The 16,621-nt window shown below is 45.4% G+C and overlaps 2 protein-coding genes across 2 annotated transcripts; one reads left to right on the top strand and one right to left on the bottom strand.

Annotated features, from left to right (window-relative positions):
* Positions 1–3,800: 3,800 nt before the first annotated feature.
* Positions 3,801–6,612, top strand: LOC123142672 (uncharacterized). Its single transcript, XM_044561477.1, has 4 exons — positions 3,801–3,809; positions 3,956–4,234; positions 6,040–6,146; positions 6,242–6,612. The coding sequence occupies exons 1-4, from the start codon at positions 3,801–3,803 to the stop codon at positions 6,366–6,368; spliced, it is 522 nt and encodes a 173-aa protein (XP_044417412.1). The 3' UTR covers positions 6,369–6,612.
* Positions 6,613–7,381: 769 nt separating this feature from the next.
* Positions 7,382–14,459, bottom strand: LOC123145730 (LRR receptor-like serine/threonine-protein kinase ER2). The gene is made up of 27 exons (XM_044565202.1): positions 14,200–14,459; positions 13,424–13,565; positions 13,260–13,331; positions 13,094–13,165; positions 12,909–12,980; positions 12,755–12,826; positions 12,616–12,687; positions 12,299–12,370; positions 12,140–12,211; positions 11,988–12,056; positions 11,822–11,893; positions 11,639–11,710; positions 11,422–11,493; positions 11,253–11,324; positions 11,094–11,165; positions 10,946–11,017; positions 10,768–10,839; positions 10,617–10,688; positions 10,466–10,537; positions 10,317–10,388; positions 10,133–10,201; positions 9,988–10,059; positions 9,832–9,905; positions 9,606–9,734; positions 9,029–9,394; positions 8,408–8,781; positions 7,382–7,894 (listed from the first exon to the last, which is right to left on the bottom strand). The coding sequence occupies exons 1-27, from the start codon at positions 14,303–14,305 to the stop codon at positions 7,526–7,528; spliced, it is 2,994 nt and encodes a 997-aa protein (XP_044421137.1). The 5' UTR covers positions 14,306–14,459; the 3' UTR covers positions 7,382–7,525.
* Between the last annotated feature and the right edge of the window lie 2,162 nt (positions 14,460–16,621).

The following is a 16,621-nucleotide window of genomic DNA, read 5'->3' as shown; positions in this document are numbered from 1 at the left end:
TCGCGAAGGTTTCATTCCGTTTGGATTCCATTTCATATTCCTTTTCTGCGAAACACTGAAATAGGCAAAAAAACAGCAATTTGCACTGGGCCTTCGGTTAATAGGTTAGTCCCAAAAATAATATAAAAGTGCATAATAAAGCCCATTAAACATCCAAAACAGATAATATAATAGCATGGAACAATCAAAAGTTATAGATACGTTGGAGACGTATCATGCTACCTCTTGAGCATGCGTTGGTTTTCCCTTGAAGAGGAAATGGTGATGCAGCAAAGTAGCCTAAGTATTTCCCTCAGTTTTTGAGAACCAAGGTATCAATCCAGTAGGAGACTACACGCGAGTCACCTAGTACCTGCACAAACAATCAAGAACCTTGCAACCAACGCGATAAAGGGGTTGTCAATCCCTTCACGGCCACTTGCAAAAGTGAGATCTGATAAAGATAATAAGATAAATATTTTTGGTATTTTTGTTGTATAGATTGGAAGGTAAAGATTGCAAAATAAACGGCAACAGAAATTGGCAAGTTGATAATAAACTAATATGATGTAAAATAGACCCGGGGGCCATAGGTTTCACTAGTGACTTATCTCAAGATAGCATATATACGGTGGGTGAACAAATTACTGCCGAGCAATTGATAGAAAAGTGCATAGTTATGATGATATCTAAGGCAATGATCATGAATATAGGCATCACGTCCGTGTCAAGTAGACCGAAACGATTCTGCATCTACCACTATTACTCCACACATCGACCGCTATCCAGCATGCATCTAGAGTATTAACTTCATAAGAACGGAGTAACGCATTAGGCAAGATGACATGATGTAGAGGGATAAACTCAAGCAATATGATATAAATCCCATCTTTTTATCCTCGATGGCAACAATACAATACGTGCCTTGCTGCCCCTGCTGTCACTGGGAAAGGACACTACAAGATTGAACCCAAAGCTAAGCACTTCTCCTATTGCAAGAAAGATCAATCTAGTAGGCCAAACTAAACCGATAATTCGAAGAGACTTGTAAAGATATCAAATCATGCATATAAGAATTCGGAGAAGAACCAAATAATATTCATAGATAATCAAGTTCATAAACCCACAATTCATTGGATCTCGGCAAACACACCGCAAAAGAGTATTACATCGAATAGATCTCCAATAACATCGAGGAGAACTTTGTATTGAGATCCAAAGAGAGAGAAGAAGCCTTCTAGCTAATAACTATGGACCCGAAGGTCTGTGGTAAACTACTCACACATCATCGGAGAGGCTATGCTGTTGATGTAGAAGCCCTCCGTGATCGAATCCCCCTCCGGCAGATCGCCGGAAAAGGCCCCCAGATGGGATCTCATGGGTACAGAAGGTTGCGGCGGTGGAAAAGTGGTTCCGTGGCTCCCCTGGATGTTTTCAGGGTATAAGAGTATATATAGGCGAAAGAAGTAGGTCGGTGGAGCTACGAGGGCCCCACGAGGGTGGGGGGCGCGCCCTCCTGCCTCGTGGCCGCCTTGTTGCTTCCTTGACTTCCACTTCAAGTCTCCTGAATTGTGTTTGTTCCAAAAAAGATCCTCGCGAAGGTTTCGTTCCGTTTGGATTCCGTTTGATATTCCTTTTCTGCGAAACACTGAAATAGGCAAAAAAACAGCAATTTGCACTGGGCCTTCGGTTAATAGGTTAGTCCCAAAAATAATATAAAAGAGCATAATAAAGCCCATTAAACATCCAAAACAGATAATATAATAGCATGAAACAATCAAAAATTATAGATACGTTGGAGACGTATCAAGCATCCCCAAGCTTAATTCCTGCTCGTCCTCGAGTAGGTAAATGATAAAAAACAGAATTTTTGATGTGGAATGCTACCTAACATAATTTTCAATGTAATTCTCTTTACTGTGGCATGAATGTTTAGGTCCAAAAGATTCTAGACAAAGTTTTAATATTGACATAAAAATAGTAATACTTCAAGCATGCTAACCAAGCAATTATGTCTTATTAAAATAACATAGCCAAAGAAAGTTTATCCCTACAAAATCATATAGTTTGGCCATGCTTCATTTTCGTCACACAAAATGCTCCCATCATGCACAACCCCGATGACAAGCCAAGCAATTGTTTCATACTTAGCCTTTTCAAACTCTTTCAACTTTTACGCAATATATGAGTGCAAGCCATGGACATAGCACTATGGGTGGAATAGCATATGATGATGGGGGTTACGTGAGAAGACAAAAAAGGAGAAAGTCTCACATTGACGCGGCTAATCAACGGGCTATGGAGATGCCCATCAATTGATGTCAATGCGAGGAGTAGGGATTGCCATGCAACAGATGCACTAGAGCTATAAATATATGAAAGCTCATCAAAAGAAACTAAGTGGGTGTGCATCCAACTTGCTTGCTCACGAAGACCTAGGGCATTTTGAGGAAGCCCATCATTGGAATATACAAGCCAAGTTCTATAATGAAAAATTCCCACTAGTATATGAAAGTGACAAAATAAGAAACTCTTTATCATGAAGATCATGGTGCTATTTTGAAGCACAAGTGTGGAAAAAATGATAGTAACATTGTCCCTTCTCTCTTTTTCTCTCTTTTTTTTGTTTGAGCTTCTTTGGCCTCTTTTTTTATTTGGGCTTCTTTGGCCTCTCTTTTTTCGTCCAGAGTCTCATCCCGACTTGTGGGGGAATCATAGTCTCCATCATCCTTTCCTCACATGGGACAATGCTCTAATAATGAAAATTATCACACTTCTATTTATTTACAACTCGATACTTAGAACAAAATATGACTCTATGTGAATGCCTCCGGCGGTGTACCGGGATATGCAATGAATCAAGAGCTACATGTATGAAAGAATTATGAAGGTGGCTTTGCCACAAATACGATGTCAACTACATGATAATGCAAAGCAATATGACAATGATAGAGCGTGTCATAATAAATGGAACGGTGGTAAGTTGCATGGCAATATATCTCGAATAGCTATGAAAATGCCATAATAGGTAGGTATGGTGGCTGTTTTGAGGAAGATATAAGGAGGCTTATGTGTGATAGAGCGTATCATATCACGGGGTTTGGATGCACCGGCGAAGTTTGCACCAACTCTCGAGGTGAGAAAGGGCAATACACGGTACCGAAGAGGCTAGCAATGATGGAAGGGTGAGAGTGCGTATAATCCATGACTCAACATTAGTCATAAAGAACTCACATACTTATTGCAAAAGTCTACAAGTCATCAAAACTAAGCACTACGCGCATGCTCCTAGAGGGATAGATTGGTAGAAAAAGACCATTGCTCGTCCCCAACCGCCACGGCAGCATCGAAGAAGGAGAAAGCAAAGCGGCAACAAAAGAAGAAGCATGCACGGCCAACTAGAAAACGCCAAGAGAAACGTACTCAAATCGACTTGTGGCTGCAGATCATGCATGCAACCAATGTGAACTACCCAGTCGTGCATGCGCATGCAAGCCAATGGCGAACTAAAATAGAAATCCTACAGACAATTGCTAGCTGCACACAAACGTGTACCCCGCCAGGTCCCCAATAATAAACGTGTCGCGTCCTGATTGGCCGGTTTTTCACTGATAAGAAAAAGTCAGAAAAACAGGGTAAATTAAACCTGGCTAGATTTAGTATATTTAGAATTTTCAAATCTTGGATATTTTGGATGCCTAAACCTCCAAGTTCTTTTGTCATGACAACTATGTGCGAGTTAGCTAGGTGAATTTTCATGTGGCTTTCAAAGTCATTCGAAAGACGGTTAGTCATCTGAGTATTGATCAGATCAACAGACCATGTGGGAGGTATGGAAAATGAGAGGATGTATATGTGCAAAATTCCCCCAACAAAAAAATTATGAAAAAGGAAAAGAAAAAGAAAAAGAAAACATAACAGAAATCGTAAAAGGAAAAGAGGAAAGGACTAAACAGCCCGGCCCATTATATGCGAGGGTGCGCGGACCTCCAGCTTTTGGGTGTGGCCCAGGTTCTGGAAGCATTCAGGAGTCGGTCATTTCCCCGTTGGTCGCTCCTACGCCGCGGCGCCGACTTCGATCCTCCGGCCACTCCGATGGCTTCCCCGCTGCTCCGCTCCTCCGCCGCCATCCTCCGCCGATCGAACCCGCGGGCGTGGACCTTCCCCCGGCGCCCCGGCCAGTCCTCCGTCGAGGGCCCCCGCTTCCTCAGTTCTGGGGCTGGGGGGGGGGGGGGGGGGGGTCGTCGAACCCAAGGTACCTTCCACCGCTCCGCGAATCGCCCCTTAGGGTTTGTTTGGCATTTGGGTTTAGAATCCCCTAGGGGAAGGGATCCGCCGGTGGATTGGGCGAATCCACGCTCACCACCCAATCCCTAGCTTCCGCTGTGGAAGAAAACATCCCCCCTCGCTTAAAATCACAGGTGCACTCAATCGTGTTCAGTTTCATGGAGCCATGTAGGTATGATCCAAATTGTAGACATCCAGCACGTAATTTTAAGTTGTTTGAGCTTCGGAATATTCCTCTGTTTGATTGTAGCATAGCATTCCCTGGGTTTCAGTGCTATGGTGAACACGGATGCGCATGGTGTATCTCTTGGGTCAAATTAGTAGTTTGGATACCCATATATGTGATACATGTTGCTGCAAGGTTGAAAAATGCAGGGAATTTTTCCAACAAGATACGATACGACAACCTGCATGGTTAGAATCAGTGAATCACCATTGTGTTGGCCTATTTGTAGGAAAAAAATCGTAAGCTCTTACAGGAAGGAGCACAGTAAGCGTGGATGCTTGGCATGTTGGTTCGACAGAAATGGCACTATTATTTGCTTGACAGCTTGGTGTGATTAGTAAACTGTCAATCTGAGCTCTTTTGTTCTCTTATTATACTACTATGCTTCCACTGCTCTTGTGCTCCACACACTGGATGCTTTGACTGTTTGACCAATAGGTATAACAAGTATATAGTTTGATCCTTCCCTTGGTACCTTGGTACCAACTTAGCTTGGTGTAGTTTTGTGCACATCTTCCTCCCTCATCCTAATTTGGTACCCTGATCTCAAGTCCAGCTTGGAGAAACAAGTAGCTCCATGCAGTTCATCCAGAGGATCTTCTATGATGGGTATAGGAAATTTGTTTTTCACAGTTTGGTCATTAAGTTTCTTAAAATCAGTACACAATCTCCACTTACAGTCCTTCTTTCTAACCAGTAGTGCAGGCGCCGCATATGTCACTAGGTCTTACAATTGAGGAAGCCAACAGCTGTTTAACTTGTTTTTCCATTTCTCCTTTTTGTTGATGTGAGACACTATAAGGTCTCAACATAGGTGATTCTGCACCCTTTTTTAGAGGAATTGCATGATCAAATTGTCAGACAGTAGGCAATCATGTTGGTTCAGCAAGACATCTTGAAATTCCTCTAGGAGAGCTTGTATTGCTTGGGTGGGAGTTGCTTTCCATGTTGTTAAGGGGAAAAGGTAGTATCCTTCAACCGCTTTAGTTTGCAATGACATCAGTTTTGACATGCTCACTGGTAATATCCCTTTTGCAAATGCTCTTTCATATAGAGTTATGACATGTTGGTTCGACAGAAATGGCATTATTATTTGCTTGACAGCTTGGTGTGATTAGTAAACTTTCAATTTTAAGCTCTTTTGTTCTCTTAGTATACTATACGTCCACTGCTCTTGTGCTCTTCACACTGGATGCTTTGACGGTTTGACCAATAGGTATAACAAATAAGTATATGGTTTGATCCTTCCCTTGGTACCGTGTACTGACTTAGCTTGGTGTAATAGAACTAGCTTCTTCATAAGGATTGAGCCTTCTATTGGTACCACTCATAGTTGTCTGTTGCCTGATGTTGTGCTCTGTACTCTTCCCTGTAGCAGCTAGCAAGGCTAATGGGGCACTGCAAGTATTCTCAGTGTGTCTGACATCCGTATGGTTCAGTAATGAGGCGCTGTGCTAATGTTGAGAATGCAAACATATAGCGATTTTTTGGCACTCAAATAAGATACATTGCATGCTCTCTTATGTGTAAGTTTCATTTGTATCCAGGCGTGCTGCGTGGCCCACATGCGCACGGAGGCGGCCCTGGAGAAGCTTAATGAGAACTTGTGTGTGATGGAGAAGGATATTGGTACTCTGCTAGAACATGAGAGACGGTAAAGCAAGCAACTCGTTTTTTCTTCATGCACGATACGCATGCACACATGTAATGCTATGATATTCAGGTTGTGTGGTCTTTCTTAACCTGCAGCTTAGAGCGTAGCGAGCAGTTCCACAAGAGATTGTCCTACGTCCTCATTCCAGGTGCCGCCGCGTTCTTTGTCTTCTGCCCGGACAAGAAGAGGGAGCCCTCGACGGAGGGGCAATTGGGCGTCTAGCTTCATCCGTGAAAACATAGGGCCTTCTTCATGTGATCAGTGGTAACAGAAGGTTCTTGAACTGTGTGGTTGGTTGAGTTGCGGAGTTTGGTTGGTTGGGTTTTCTGATCACTCAGTTTGGAGGCGGACGTGAAACGATCATCTGGCAAAATTAGGAACAAAGTCTTATGTTGCTTCCAAGGTGTTGGTTTGAATGGAAGTCGAAACAGCCATCCAATGTGGTTTTCTCGTTGTGTTGAGCAAAGTCGTTTGTCTGGAACGCTGCTGGTGGTGAGGAAAGGTTCCTGATTCCTGAACCTTGGCGCTGAGGGTCCCCGCAGTTTTTGATCCCGCTGATTGTATAGGACTCCCTTCGTTGCTCCAAGTCAGAATCGATTGGTTGTGAGCTACGCAACGCGCGTTCTCTGGCTGGCGGTGGCGGCCCGCGTACGTTCCCTTGGCACCGCGGGCAGCAGCAGGCCCAGTGCGTGCTCCTCACACCAGTAGCAATGGCATCTGATCCGCAGCGCATTACTCTCTTCTGCGCCGGCAGGTCACGAGGCATTAGGCAAGTCGGCTTGCGTGGGAGGCTGGCAGAGAGATAAGCTTTGGCCGCATGTACTCATTATGAACCACATACGGACGTATATAGATGCATTTTAAAGTGTAGATTCATTCATTTTGCTCTGTATGTAGTCCATAATGAAATCTCTACACGGATTTATACAGGAACGGAGGGAGTATCAATCATCGCTCGCACACAATGACAGAAAGGAGTACGTAGATTTTACTGCAAAGAGTGGGAATTCCTCGGCACCACCGTCTAACGGCCATGCCGTGGCTACTTATCTAGCAGTAACGAGTGGCATGAGCTGGCGTGTGGGCAACGCCGGCGATCTCGACAGAGTGCAGAAGCATTATCAGAACTTTTACCCAACTGTATTTCGTTTTAGCAGAATAAACACCCTTTCTGTTTTAGCACAGCTCATATTATGATCCCAGCCCAACAGTGGTCGCAAAAGGGAAGGCGAAAAGAAGAGATATAACTAACTGATGAAAGCAGAATGAGCTGCAGCATATTTACAATGAATCGAACATATCCCCAAACCCAGTGTCCCCCTCTGCTATCTTTGACGAAAACAGTTAGCGAAAATGCTACCATGGCAGCTCAGGTCAGTCTACTCTGTGTTCTGCGATATCGCCTTGCCGAACTTGAGGAAGAGCTCCGCGTCGGACGCGCTCGACGAGTTGGCGCAGGAGAGGGCGCTGCCGCTTCTCAGGCTGACGTACTCGTTCACGTAGCTCGGGGCCGTGGACGACTGGGGCGACGCCGGCGGCTGCGCCGGCTTCGGGGGCGCTTCTGGGCAGACCAGGCAGCTGAGGACGTGCACGACGTCGTGCATCGTCGGCCGGTCGGACGGCTGCCGCTTGCTGCAGAGGAGCGCCAGCTGGAACATCCTCTTGACCTCGCCGAGATCCTTGCATGTGGCGGTGATGTCTGGGTCGACCATCTCCATCACGGTGTTGTCCGCGGCTTTGGATAGGATCTGCAAGGGGAGCAACCAATCAGCATAACGACATTGGTACAAGACAGGGAAGTTCAACAGTTAAAATCAACTATGGACATCTGCACAACATGGGCATCTTATTCCAAACAATCAAATTTTGGCAGAGTAGAGGAAAGTAAAATGCTCAAGCCAAATTACCAACATAGTATTAGTGATCAAAGCAGAAGGTACTAGTAGTTACTGGATAGCTACAGCTTTTGACAGTGGTGTGCTTCCTGCTGAATTTTCAGCCATATGATTGAAGGCAGGGGACAAACATGGCAGGCTTTGCAGGACACTGCACAAGCTGCCAGTGATAATAGAGCTTTCACCAGCCATACAATGAATCGCACCCACCACAGTGCAGATAGATCTAACCCCCATCACATGATAGCTTTCATGTTGCCTGTCCCCTTCAAGGAACACGAACCTAATGCCCATGTCTGTGAACTTATTGAGCCTCAGAATCAGAAGGGGGTGAAGGGAAGGAACAAGCAAGTGAAAATTAGTTACCAGGTGATGGAGGTTGCACTCATTGTCAACTGGCTTCTTCCCGGTCAGCAACTCGAGCAAGACGATGCCGTAGCTGTACACATCAGATTTCTCGTTCAGGCGGGATGTGCGCGCGTACTCAGGGTCAATGTAGCCAATTGTGCCCATCACATAGGTTGATGTGTGGGTCTTGGAGATGCACACGCTCTTGGCAATGCCAAAGTCAGCAAGGTGCGCCACGTAGTCCTTGTCCAGGAGGATATTCTTCGATTTTACATCCCTGTGAATTATTCGTGGGCTGCAGTCATGGTGAAGATAAGCCAGCCCTTGGGCAGTGCCAAGAGCAATCTGGAGTCTAGCCTCCCAGTCCAGTTTTGTCTTCTTGGACGAAGGTGCTGAAATAAACAAAGACTTGCAGATTAGCATATAGTTGTGGAAAAGTCTCAAATCATATGTATGCCTTGCAGACATCCCAATCCAAGAGAATAGAAATAGTAATCAGTCCATCTTAATAAGAAAGTGGCCAGCACATGTTTGCTGACAGATGAACATATGGAGGGTAGAAAGGAAAAGGTTCTAAATACTGAGCATCATGAAGTGAAACTGTGCCCCACATGCATTTTGCCTGGTATGTCCACTTACCATGTAAAACGTCCCAGAGGCTGCCACTTTCCATATACTCGTAGAAGAGAAGATTCCCAGCAGGTGATAGTGAGTAAGCCTGAAGGCTGACAAGATTCCGGTGTTTGATACTTCCAATTGTCTCGAGCTCAGTCTCAAATTCCTTCACGCTCTGCGGGTAGTGAGCATATAGCTTTTTGATTGCCACTGGCTTGCAGTTCTTCAGAACACATTTATAAACTGTACTAGATGCCCCGTACCCAATTATGTATTTCTCGCTCAAATTTTCTGTCATCCTCATTATATCGTCGTATACATGGAGGGCCATATTCATGTGGAGGATCACAAGCTTGGGAGGAACATTGCTCGATAACACAGCGTGAATCTCTGTAATAAAAAATTATCATCATTATCTCATTGAAACCATATTAGCCATCAAACAAACAAACAGTGCATCTGTCAAGTTGAGCAGACTGGCAACTGTTTGAGACAGGCATCAACCATTCGCAAGATCCAGCATGATGAGACATCACTTGTCAAGTAGCTATCGAAATTGATGTGTTAAAGCAACATACAGGGATTTAACCAAATGTATTACCTTGTTTGCTTACAGAGAAATCTGTGGAAACGGCTGGACTGTGTGGCCAACAAGCAGCTGCTAGGATCAACAACAGGATTGCAAGCCCGCCAATAGCAATACCAAGAATGACAGCCCTTGAGACAGAGACTGCGGTGTAAATGCACGAAAGAGTATTGGAAGGTTTGTTAGTGGTCAAATGAGGTTATATTCCAGAGCAACTTAATAAAGACAACATTGTACTTACATCTCTTTGCATGACTGGAGGAAGGGCATGAAGAACCACGCCAGGAGCCACATAGTCCAGGATTACCCAAGAAGCTAAAGGAAAGTTCAGATTATAAATAACGGTTTACCCAGAACAAATCTTTTTGAAGGTATGGTTAATAGCAGATGATACTACCTGTCAGGTGAAAACCGTGAAAAGTTGTTGTCTGTAGGTACAACGCCAGCCAGGTTGTTGTATGATATATTTCTGCAGCAAAGCCCTATGAGTGAAATCCACACATGTGCAAACAGCTCAAATAGCTTTTCAGTTCTTAACTTACAAGACATTGAGACTGAAGCAGTTAGTAAGTGAAGAAACATCCCCAGTCATATTGTTACTTTCTAGTTTTCTGTAACAACAAAACAATCACACAAATCAATCTCAAATAATTGTGCAGGGCAATCAATATTAGTTTATCAATATTGATGGGTGCAAGGCAAAACCCATAGCTTGCATGTACTTACAACAGTATCAGATTTTGCAGCATTCCAAACTCTCGAGGAATGAAACCATTAATGTGGTTATAGGACAAATCACTGAAACAAAAGCAAAAGGTGTCCATATTACTCTTAAAGGATACAGATTTGAGCCATAGAGATGTTAAGGTGCTTACATCTCCGTGATGCTCCTCAAGTTTGCAAACTCAGCAGGAATGTGTCCCACCAGATTATTCTTGCTCAAGTTACTACATGAATAAGTAATGTTGTCAGGAAAAGATACAGGCATTTTAACAAGCAGCAAAAAATAGAGGTTATAGGATTTACAGTCTCAAAAGATGCTCTAAGCTGCCAACTGCTGAAGGAATCGAACCAGCGATCTTGTTACATGATAAATCCCTAAAAGTATATTCATGTAACACATGATGGCATTAAAAACTTTCTGAAGGAGATATAGTAATTAAATGCTAGAACTTACAGTACGTCTAAGTTTATCATTCTTGCTAGCTCAGTGGGAATTGCTCCATTAAGATAATTAGATGACAAATTCCTAAAAATCATTAGGAATAACTATTAGAAGTGTAATTATGGTAGTCCAGAACAAGAACAACCTGCCATAAACAAAATAGAAACTAGGAAAATTAGGAACCACTTACAAATAAGTCATGCTCTGAAGCTTGTGCAATGAACGTGGGATGGTCCCATTCAATTTATTGCCATAAGCATTGCTGTTTCAATAGCAAACAAGTTAAGTATCCAGCTATCAGAGAGTTGAATAATTTCAGGGAAAAAAGTGAAACTTACAAGCTAACAAGACTTGTGCATGAACTTATATTATCAGGTATCGTTCCCTCAAGTTCATTATTTGCAAGATTCCTGCAAGAAGCAAATGATATGGACCACCGACCAAATTAGCACTGTTGATAAGAAACATATAATACAAATGAACAGAATTTTACTTACAAGTCATACAAGGCCGTGAGTTTTCCAAGCTCAGGTGGAATGAGCCCAGTCAGTTTATTGTCATTGAGGTCCCTGAAATGAGATAGCGATCGTAGCATATCAAATGGATAGAACGCTAATCAATTAACTATGAAGAATAAAAGCGATAGTACAAAGGCTACATTCTTACAAATAATTAAGCGCCGACAAATTACCAAGCTCTGGTGGTATTGGCCCAGATAGCTTATTGCCTTGCAGGTATCTAGTAGTACAAGATATTGTGGTATCAGTAACTACTTGTGATAAAAAAACATAGAGATTTCGCAGAGGGCTAGAATATCAGTTAGTGAAAAGTAAAAGCTTTGATCAACTATTAATTAAACAGATACAGAAAGTAGCAAGCTTACAATTTTTCAGTGTATGTCAAGTTGCCAAGTATAGATGGTATTGGGCCAGACAATTGGTTAAGACTCAGATCCCTGGATCAATTTCAAAATAAAAGAACATTTCAAAAAAATATCATAAGTTTGCATGTAAGGGCTGATGTAATTCCCCAGTCACCATAAACCAAGAAAAGAATGTTATCATACAGCACTGCAAGCGCCTGCATAAGGCCAATCACTGTTGGAATAGGGCCGGAGAAGTTGTTCCTTTGCAAAGACCTAGCACAAATAGCAAACAATATTTCAAGTCATCACTTGTATTAGTAAGAAAACTTAAGCATCTAGTTCTATTGGTGAAATGACTACCACATACAATGTAGCCACTTGCAGGAAACCAATGTTGAATGGGATTTCTCCGGTGAGATGATTGTAAGACAAATCCCTAAAACAGCAGAAGATCATGAGTGTTCTAAAAGCTAGAAAATGAGCAACATTATTCAAAGGGGGTAGAACGAATGTACATACAAGACCTGAAAGCTCGTACAGTTCCCAATGGTATCTGGTATTGTGCCCATCAAGCTATTGTTCTTCACGTCACTGAACCAAAGAAAAGCGGCATTGTTAGCAGAATAAATGGCACAAGCAGCTACACAGGTGATAAACGGAGGAAAGCAACACACTCACAAGTACCACAAGCCAGTCAATTGGCACATATCTGGAGAGAGGCTTCCTTCTAATTTATTGCTTCGCAGTCCCCTTGAATATATGACAAACTTAGATGCATACAACAAAGCATGTAAAAACAAATATTGGTCTGCTAGCCCTACACTATGTCTGAGCAATCATCGTATTTAGCACAAGCATTTTGTCCAAACCCTAAATCTTGCATAAATTAAGTTTTATTAGCATTTGCTAGGCCCTTGAATATTCTAGACAGTTTAAGTACTAAACCAAAATAATGTTTTTCTTCATTACTGGGAACGGAGTGAATGAATACTTACAAGTATTGAAGAACCTCACTCCAGTATATTAACCTTGGAATTTCACCGCTTAGCTTGTTCTGAGCTAAGTCCCTAGGACACATATCACATTAGAACTAACCCAATAAAATCACAGATCAGTTAAGCAGCACTAACTTACAATATCTTCAAATTTGGAAGCTGAGAGAGTGTCGACGGGATCACCCCCACCAACTGATTATTCTTCAATATCCTACAAATACAAGTAACAGCAGGGATTATGATGAGTGAAACGCATGCTTTTACCAAGTTCAGTCAAGAAGAATAACCCTTACAAGTTTTCAAGGTGCTTCAGCTTAGATATGGAAAAGGGTATGTCTCCTTCCAGATTGTTGGAGGACAGGTTCCTTGATCACAAAGAAAATTGAAACAGGCATTACTTGTACAGATCCAAAGGAATACGACACCCGTAAAAAAATACGAGAAAGAAACATGGTAGGTATTACTGAAGCCCACTTACAACATTTTAAGCGACCAGCAATCACCAATCTCATCAGGGATCTGCCCGGAAAGTCCACTGGACTGAAAATCACTGCATATGACCAAACAATCAGGAAAAAAGTGTGACACGGGCTCATCACACAGACAGAAGCATTTAAATTTCAGGAAAGAATGTAGCATCATACATTGACACGACGCTCTTCAAATCCCCGATGGCCGGGGAGATTTCGCCGCCGAGATTGAACCCTGAGAGGTTGCTGTCGTTGCACACATGAACACACGTCAGTAACCGCTCATTACAGCCAGCAAGAGAAGAGAGCATAAATTTTTGCTACAGAGAGGTGCTTACAGAGCTGCAACTTGGAAGGTGACGTTGTCGCAGAGCACGCCGAGCCAGGAGCAGTAGCCCGGGGACGCCCCGTCGCCGGACCAATCGCGCAGCGCGTTGTCGGCATCGCGGAAGGATTTCTTGATCTCCAGCAGCGTCCGCCCTGGAAACACGCATAAGAACACTCGATTAGCAGAAGCAGCAGCAGAAGAAGAAGAACTGAAGAATCTGAGGCCACGAGGAATGGAGTCAGCAGGCAGAGGTGCTTGAGTGTTGCTTCCAAATGCACAGCACAAACTTGCTTGCTGACCAGAAGTTCAGATAACCAAACGAAAAACACCAAGTTTCCAACTCGCCATATGCAAAAGGTTGGCTTGCATGAATAGCGCCGCAACTTGAGAAGGGAAAACAAATACTAAATGAAATATGCCGCATTTGTGCCTGTGCATAGCCATGGGCGGAGCTTCTACACCGCCGTCCGACGACAGGAAAAAGATGCGGCAGATGTAGCAGTGAGCGGAAGAAGAAGTGCAGAGGAAATGCTAAAAAATGGGAGACGGTGGTGCTAAGAACAGGAGACGGGATTAATCTAGCATTAGACCACCCTCAGTCGGCGTGAACAGCGGATGGAACACCAAATCGCCAAGCCATAAACAAAGACCAGACGACCCCCCACTAGAAAAGCGCGCACTAATGAAATACAACCAGCAAGCCAACCCGCCGACGAATCCCCGTCCCCTGAGCAAGCAGAACCCGCCGCCAACACGAGGACCGAACGAGAGGTAGGGAGCACGAACCGTCGTCGGCGACGGCGACGGCGCCGGCCGCGAGGATGAGGAGCGCGGCGGCGAGGAGGGCCGCGGCCACGGGGAAAGAGGAGCGGCGGGGAGCGGGAGGCGGCATTGGCGCAGCAGGGGCACTCGCGGGCTGCAAGTGCCGGCGCGGGTGCCTCCCGTTTAATCCAACGGGGTTCGGGGTTTTGCCGTGCTGGCCGCTTGAGCTGCTGCTGCTGCTGGAAGAAGGGGAGGAGGGAGGGATGGGAGGATCTCGTGCGGAGGGGGGACCTCCTGTGCTGTGGTTTGTTACGGTGGGGCTCGCGCCCATGTGGCTCGCTGCCACTGCTGCTTTCGCCGGCCGCAGAGCCGCAGCAGTCCCACTTGCGCTGCGAGTCAGTCGGTTTCACTTCCGATTTTCAACCCCTCGAAATTCATCCGGTGCAAACGGTCGCCGGATAAGCTGGCATTGAATTGAAGTGGCGTCCACAAACTCGTGGTAGAATGGTTTTCGATGTTCGTGTAAAAAAAATGGCGTTATTACTACATTACGAACGGTCCCTGGATAACGGGCGGAAGAACGGCCAGCCGGCCGCGGTGAGCGAGTTGACAGTGCGATTCGGATAATGATGAACGGGAGTTCGGGACCAGGCGTAGGCGCAGACGATGCTTGTCCTGCACGACGACGCGCTGCGTTTTACTACCTCGGGACGATGCTCCTAGTAGCAGTAACCAAGAGACGCGCTGATGATAAGGTAGAAAGCCGTGCGCTGGCCTGGCGCTGGCGGGCCACGCGCCCACGCCCCGGTGCTTCCGATCCGAGCTCCTCCCAAAGTCGCACGCCGAGGGCGAGGAGAGTAACGGACGGCGGGATCCCGGCCGCGTCTACGGCGGGGCTCCGGCGCGTCTCACGCGCAGCAGTTCCGTTCTGGTTCAGCCATGGAACGCCGGCGCGACCGGACCTGTGACCGTGCGTTGCTGCTGCGGCCTGCGGCCTGCGGGTTCCGGTGGGAATTTTCAGGGAATTGTTCACGGTCAGGCAGGTGCGGTTTAGACTACCCACAATGGGAGTAACATAGATAGTAACATCACACATACCTAAATAAAATAGGTGATGTGACAAGCAATAAATGAAGAAAGAGAGACATGTGGTAACATAGCTAGTTACTAGTAGTATGAGTAACATCACACATATCAAGGCAAAATGAGTCTATAGCCTAATAAATGAAGTGTTGCGTGTTATCACACATATGTTGCTCCCCATTATAGAGTTAGTACCCATTGTGGCTAGTCTTATCCTCTCCTGTTGACGGACATGCACACGGGGAGGTGCCGAGTGCTGCGCTGTTTGCCTGGCTGTTCGTGGCACGCTTTACAGGAACAGGCAGGTGAGGTTTATCCTCTCCTGCGACGTAGCAGCAGGGGTGATCATCTGATGTTTACAAACGAATTAAGAGCAACTCCAATGGGCCGACCCAAACGGACGGCGATTTCTTCCGCTTTTTGTCCGTTTGGGTCGGCCGCCCGCCCGGCGTCCGCCCTGTTTTTCATATGGGTCGGCAGCGCGCCCAACGCGCCGACCTATATGTGCAGGCGTGGCCGGCTGGCCGCCCAATTTTACAATGATTTGCATTCAAACATATTTTAACAAGCAAAATAGTTTAGCCGCCCAAATAAATAGTATAGTTTTACAAGCCAAATAGAAATAAAAATGTTTCACATAGTTTTGCAAACGAATAACTCCGCCTATGTTGACTCAACATAGCCGGTCCCAAGCCCGGGTAAAGGAGGAGGGTTGTGATAGGCTTGGCGAGCCAACGTAAAAACTCAGCCACTCTTATGGAGATGAAACCCAAAAGATTTTCGTTGGGGCGTAACCCTCTCAGCGACGCGCCACATCGGAACCCGGGTGTGGTGGAAAATGGGCAAGGGCCGGGCCGTCACCCCCAAGTGGCGCGCCGTATCTTGATCCGCATACGGTGGCAAGTGAGCGAGGATCGGGTCGCCGCATCCTTAGTGGCGCGCTACATCGGCGCCCGGATGTAGTGGAAAATGAGCAAGGGTCTTCGCATTTGACTCGACGAGTGCGAAGGGTGAGGAAGCTAGCCGAGCCTAGGAGGATTCGCTTAGGTAGCTGGAACGTAGGGTCTCTGACAGGGAAGCTTCGGGAGCTAGTTGATGCAGCGGTGAGGAGAGGTGTTGATATCCTTTGCGTCCAAGAAACCAAATGGAGAGGACAGAAGGCGAAGGAGGTGGAGGATACCGGCTTCAAGCTGTGGTACACGGGGACGGCTGCAAACAGAAATGGCGTAGGCATCTTGATCAACAAGAGCCTCAAGTATGGAGTGGTAGACGTCAAGAGACGTGGGGACCGGATTATCCTGGTCAAGCTGGTAGTTGAGGACTTGGTTCTCAATGTTATCAGCGCGTATGCCCCGCAAGTAGG

This window comes from Triticum aestivum, chromosome 6D, assembly GCF_018294505.1.
Source record: "Triticum aestivum cultivar Chinese Spring chromosome 6D, IWGSC CS RefSeq v2.1, whole genome shotgun sequence".
Taxonomy (NCBI): domain Eukaryota; kingdom Viridiplantae; phylum Streptophyta; class Magnoliopsida; order Poales; family Poaceae; genus Triticum; species Triticum aestivum.
This window is presented reverse-complemented; position numbering and strand designations above follow the sequence as displayed.